We start from the raw sequence: 6696 nt of genomic DNA on the forward strand, positions 1-6696 counted from the left end.
AATGCTAGGACCTGTCCTCCTTTTAGGATACTCCAAGGTTGAATTTCCCTTATCTTTTCTCCCCATTTTTGTTAAGCTTGTTTTTTTTTTGTTTTTTTTTTTCAGGTACTGGGAATGGAACTCATGACCTTGCGCTTGCCAGGCAGGCACTGTGCTGCTGAGCTAAATCCCCAGCCCCCTGTTAAGCTTCTTGTAGTACTATAGATGAGTCTTATTCTTTACCATTAATAAAAACCTATATCATTCACCTGCATAAATTATTCCTTTTCAAGACACCTTTAGTTAAATATGTATTATTTTATAGTCTGTCTTATGAGTAACACTTAATGTATCTGAACATTTTTAGTAAAGACTTTTAAAATAAAGATTCTGAACTTCTGTTTCTAAAATGTTTTACAGTCCTGTCTCAGAAAACAAACCAACCAACCAACAAACCAAAAAAACAAAAGAGGGCTGGTGATGTAGCTCAGTACAAAGTCCCTGGTTTCAATCCCTAGTACCAACAAAAGAAAACTAACAAAAAACTAAAAACAAACAAAACAAAACTATGTTGTATATATTTAAATTTGCTTTTTCTATGGTTTCTTTTCTCTTTTATTTAGTGGGTTAGGAATTCACATAACATACTTGCTTTTTATTTTTAGGACCACTTTCTCCTTTGAAATGAAAGCTGCCAACACTTCGTAGGTCTTCCCTCAGGTGGGCTGGGATTGGTTGCTGGTGCTGAGAGAAAACCCACACTACGTCCTGGCCCTGGGACTATGCCAATGGCTGCTGCCACTTAGTGTGGCAGAGATACTGTTTTCTGACATCTTATTTAACCTTGTACCTTTCTTCTACTGCTTTCACCATAGTAAAGCTGGTAAACAAATGGAAAAGAGAGCCTTATCCTGGACACAGTCCTTCAAATAATACGGGGTTGCCTTTCTCTTTTATTGACTACTCTTACGTGTCTCTATAATATTCCTGGTTTTGATTTAACTTATGATTTGTGGTGATTTCCAAATTATGTTCTTTCATACTCATATCCATTGGTTTTATTTTTTTTTTCTCCATGAGGAGAGGGATGATATTTCTCTGTATTTTGCCATTTTAGGCACTATGCTAGATTCTTTATTAGGTGCCTCATTAACCTTGGCAGAAAGTTATTTGTTACTGAAATTTTACAAATGATGAAAGTAAGTCCTACCTAATGACTAAGGGCTGGCATGGCTGTGCTGAAGTTCTGCTTTTTTAAATCTCAGGTTCACTGCTGCCTATCATTAGTCCAAAAAACTTGCTCCTCTTCATTAATGAATTTAATTGTCTTGGGGAGAAAAGTTTGAAAGAGATAGAACTATAGAGATACAGTTATATAGGCATTATTTCACATTTTATACTTTTATGTATCACTTGTAATATTACTTCAGAATGTACGTATGTATTATAGTGTATATATTTTTGGAGTACACACACACACACATATATATATATATATATACACATGAAATAGTAATACATTCACATGGTTCAGAAACATAAAATTAATCTGCAATGAGAAGCCTCTTTTTGGTCTTGAGTTCAGTGGTCCAGTTCTTACCCTCCCAAATGGAAGAGGATGATCAGCGGTGACTGCTTTTTTCTATATTTGCCTATACACTTTTCTGTGCATCTATAAGCAAATGTAAACATATAATCCTTTCTCCCTAGCCTCTTTAAAAAATGTAGCTTGTTATCTGTGTATAGTATTCTCATTCCAAAAACCTTTTCTTATTAATAGAGACAGAACTTCTTCATTTGTTTTTAGAGTGATTAATTTCAAATAAATTTCAGGTATACTCAAGCATATACTTGAGAACTAAACACTTATATCCTCACAAAGATATTTATAGTGATGTTCAGAGCATTATTCGTAATAGCCCAAAATTGAAACAAGCCAAATATCCATATGGTATATTCCTATAATGGAATATTATTTGCTAAGGAATGAAGTACTGCTACAAATTATGATGTAGATGAACTTTGTAAACATGCTAAGTAAAAGAAGCTAGTCACAAAAGACTATGTATTGTGTGGTTCCTATTATATAAAATAACTAGAATAGGAATTGAAAGTAATTAGTGGTCTCCACGGTTTTGGAGGGGGAGTGGAGAGAGAATTGAGTGACTGTTAAGGGGCATGAGGTTTCCCCTTGGGGTGATGAAGGTGTTTTAAAGTTACTATATGGATGATGGTTACACAACTCCATGAGTTTGTAAGATCCACTGTGCTGTAAGCTTTAAAAGATCCACTGTGCATTTTAGGGTATCTCAATAAATCTGTTACTACAAATTTTTATAAAGTTTAAGTTTTACTTATCCTTTCAGTCATTTTTATTTAAATAAGTTAGCCTTCAATAACCAGACAGTTATAATCTAGAGATTTCTGATTTGTCTCATCACCCTTGTGGTGGATTGACAACTGGTGGTCACCTTGTAACACCCAGCTGAACTGAATCAGTGTTCTGGGTGTGGAAGGTCCACCTGAGTATTGTTGCCAACAGCATAGAAGGAGAAGTGAAGGGAAGAAGGTGTGCTGTTGATTCTCCTGGAGAAGCTTGTCACGCTGGCTTTCCTGGTATGAACTCAGGTGTTCTCATCATCAGAGGCGCTCAGGACCTCATTGTCACTGAGGATGGCTGTAGTTCTTCTCAGGCAGCTCTGGTCCTTACTTTGAGCGTCGCTCTTTTTCTCCAATGCAGATCCTTTAGCTGGCTGGCACACATCCTTCATCCTGCTGGCACAGACTTTCTAGCTTCCACCACTGACCTTTGTGCCTTCCTGGTGCAGATCCTTAATACAGATTTGCATGAGACATTGTCATGTATTCTAGGCCTCCAGCTGAACTCATGGAGGTCATTGCTGTGGGATCTAGGCCCTCAGCTGGATTCTTTGGGTCTGTAGTATGTGAATAGATCTCTCACACTCTTCTGCATTTGACCCTCTGGGTGAATACTATAATTTTACAAATGATGTGTTCTGTATTAAATCTTTTCCTTGTAAACCCTGACTACAACAACACTGTACATGTTTTGGATTTATTAGTAGGCCATGTGTAATTAGTATATGTGGCTTCTTCTGGGCCATTCATGCATGCAGTGTCATGCAACATTCTGTTCAGTCTCTGGCTCTGCGTGCACTACGTTTGTTCTGTGAGAAGCCATTTCTCAGATGTAGTGAAATATAACATCTTCTATGGTTATCACTCAGTTTAGAACTGTCAGGCTACATTTAATTACAGAAGTTATTCACAATCATTAATGCATTCACAGGCTTCAGCTGAACCAACTCTGTTCCTTTCAACATACTTTCTATTCCAAATATGAATTGTCCTCTGTCCAAGTCTGCCATCTGCCCTGAGCAGCCTCTATGAGGGTTGGAGTGGGCAGATACAGTGGTTTTTCTGTCTTCTTTCTTTTTGCTGGATACCTTTTTTAGTGATAGTGCCTTTTGCCAAGCATTGCTACTTCTGGATCTGTTTATTGATTTCTTGTTTTTGTATTATAAGTAGGAATGAATGGTAAAGAGGAGGAACACTTGTGATAAACTTTTCTAGAGTTCCTTCTAACAACTGTTTTTCTCTTTCTTTAATCCTATTACCTCACTGTGGGATGCAAACTTTTTGGCAGGAATTAAAAGTTTATATTCATTTTGCTGGAAGGAATGATTTCTTCAAGTGAAATGTAAAATAAAAGTGAATGTCAGAAATATATTTCTCACAAATATATTTATCTCATTTATTCATGCCTGTTTTTGTGTTTTTCAGCTCTCTTATAGGCTTGCATTCCCTGTAACCAGCATTTATGGCTCAATATTTACAGCCTGCAGGATTCTTGAAGTAATGAGAGAAGAGTCAGCAGCAAGTGATTGGTTGGCTTCAGTGGAGTCCTTACTCCCTATTACTACAGTTGTGCCCATGCATGTTTTTCTTCTGCTGGCTTACCTCCTTGTTGAAGATCAAGGACCGAATCTTCACCAGATTTTGAAGGTCATCACAGAATTAGCTCAAGCAGATTCCTCACAGGTAAATCAAAGAGATAATAGAAATGAAGGAGCTTAATTACTGGGTTATGTACATCAAAATTTTAAATTATGCCATAGTTTGATTTTGTTTCTTTGGTTTTTTTTTTTCTTCTATCTTTATCATCTTAATTTATTCATCTTTCTACTTACTCTGAGCTGATGTATAATTAATGATAAAAATATTTCCTTAGTGAAAGGAGGGAAATCTACATATGGTACTATTCTGAGTCTTCCCTTTTTTAGTAGATTTGCTAATTTGTAATGATTTTTCTGTTGTTTGCAGTCTATTCTGATAAACATATCTTTAATAGTTCTAATTTTGATCTTTTAAAGTAGACCAAGATTAATTAATTCAGGATAAAGCTGCCTATGCAATAGGCATTAGTATCCTTTTAACATCTTATAATTTGATCCTGTCTTTATTCAATTATTTAATATACCCTAAAAATATTTGTGTATCACTATGTGTGGTACTAATCTGTATGCTTGGATGTGCATGTAATCTTTTTCCTGTCTGCACAGGACTTGAATGTAATAATAAAACAGAAACTAAGACTTTCTCCCCTCCTTTTAAACTGTATATTCAGCATAGTATTCTGTGGACAAACCCACTCCACCCTCACTCCACCCTTTGATAGAATCTCTAGAGTGCATTTCCAGTAAGGTGAGACTTTCCTAAGCAAGTGGGTATGCCTACCCTCTATTTATCAGTATCTGTGCTTGTGTATTTTGGCAAGCATAGTGAAGAAAACATCTCTTAATGGAAAATCATGTGCTTCTCGGGGAAAAATGAATGTACAAGTAGGGCAAATGTGTTTGTTTAAGATGTGGTCAGTGCATTTGAAAATCCCTCTTTATACCCAGCTTGTCATGCTCATTCCTTTTTGTCAAGTAACCAAATGATGATGTCTCACAAAAATTTCTAACTCTCATCAGTCTTCTTCTGTTGTGATTCTCCAAATGGATCTGTAGTGTACTGAGCATCTTGGTTTCATGGTGCATGCGTGATGTGAATAATTCAACTTCCTACTTTACTTCTTCTTTCACATTCTGATCCCACTTCTAATCAGTGTTTTATATTTGGGTGGTGACACATTGTAGGATAATCTCTTTTGAATAGTTGATGCACAGGTAATGCGTGGAGATTGTCTAAAGAAGGATCTCTTGAAATGACACAGGAGATTATCTTGATCTGTGTATACTACTGATATAAAGTATATATCGCAGCTATTCTATTCCCTTTCTCTCTGTCAGTGCATTTGATATTTGAAATTCTAGGATGATGCTTTTGGTTACAAGTAGCAGAAACTCATCTTAATATACCATAAATGATTTTTATTAGCTCTAATATTTAGGTCAGTTATAGTCCAGACAGTGCCTTGAAGGTAGTTTCTTTCTTCCCTCTGTGAATTAGCTGGTAGTCCAGTATCATTAGTAAAAATGTAGAAGTTTTTTAAGGTTTCAGAAAAGGGCAAAAGAAGTGTCCCAGGGCCTGGGGCGCAAGTTCATGAGTTCGATTCCCGGTACTGGAAAAAAAAAACAAAAACCAAGAAGTGTCCTAGAAATAAAATGTAGTCCCTTTCTCTTACTTTTCCTTATGAAGTGACTTTATTATACTATTTTACTAGCCTTTTAGTATAAGGTAAAATATTTAAGAAAACGTTGAATGCTATATTTTGAAAAAGCAAGTTTCCTGTACATGTTGGAATAGATTCAACTGAAATGTATTAAAGTTGTAATTTACCATTGATGATTTCTCTTTCATTTAGTTGATGAAAGTATATGAAATGTGTTTATGTTTCTTGCAGATTAGTCCTTTATTACCTTTTTAAAGAATAGCAGTCATTGGCTTCAATTCATGGAGGAGTTCATATAAAAGAAAAGTTTTAGATAGTAGTAAGGCTAAGTAAGTAGTTAAGATTAGGAATTGCAAGGCTGTCTTTCATCTCTGTTTGGTGGTTAAGTAATGTCTATATTAGGATTCTGTCATCTACATTATGTTTATCTACGTACTGTGTTTGAATGACATCTTGAATTATTGGAAGAATTCTGCTATAAGATCTCGTGAGAGAAAATACTTGACAAGTTGAAAGAAGTGAGCCATATAGGAAGTATGTATATACATTATTGTTATTCTGTTATTAATTCTAAGTGGCACTACTAAAGTTTATTTTTTAGTAGTACTAATTAATAGTAATGCAAATTCTTAATAACTACTGAAAGTACTATATTAGTGTTCTAGAAAAAGGTGACTTCAAAATGCGATTTTGTTACTTTTTAATTTATCACAGAGTTTGATGGTTCCCTTCACCCATGTGAGTTTTCATCCTCAGTCCCTGTTCCGTGTGGCACACATTTTTCCCTTAGTTTTACTACATTAGGGTCATTTAAGACAGTGAATGTAAGTGGTCCACAGGGAACCTGGACTTGTGAGTACCATTTTAGGGTTAACTAGATATACTTGATGATGCTAAAATAACTAGTTACCCAAAGCCATGGCAATATAAATCAACACTTGAAAGAAAAATAAGAAAGTTATTCCCCATATGTAAAATTCTGTCACCAATTACTGATAATCCTTATAGCTTGTTTGCTCCCTCCTCCCTCCTCCCTCTTCCGCCCTTTCTCCCTTCCCCTCTCCTTCCCTTCCCTTCCC

The 6696-nt window shown here is 35.7% G+C and overlaps 1 protein-coding gene across 4 annotated transcripts in view; it reads left to right on the forward strand.

The window, feature by feature from the left end:
* The window catches only part of Focad (focadhesin), a 279220-nt gene that overhangs the window by 78514 nt on the left and 194010 nt on the right, over nucleotides 1-6696 (forward strand). For all 4 annotated transcript variants that reach the window (XM_005388739.1, XM_005388740.1, XM_013516350.1 and 1 more), the window contains one exon: nucleotides 3784-4041. In XM_005388739.1, the coding sequence (XP_005388796.1) occupies nucleotides 3784-4041 (258 nt within the window). The remainder of the gene's footprint in view (nucleotides 1-3783; nucleotides 4042-6696) is intronic.

Source organism: Chinchilla lanigera, unplaced genomic scaffold (genome assembly GCF_000276665.1).
Source record: "Chinchilla lanigera isolate Chin_1 unplaced genomic scaffold, ChiLan1.0 scaffold00033, whole genome shotgun sequence".
In the NCBI taxonomy this organism is placed as follows: domain Eukaryota; kingdom Metazoa; phylum Chordata; class Mammalia; order Rodentia; family Chinchillidae; genus Chinchilla; species Chinchilla lanigera.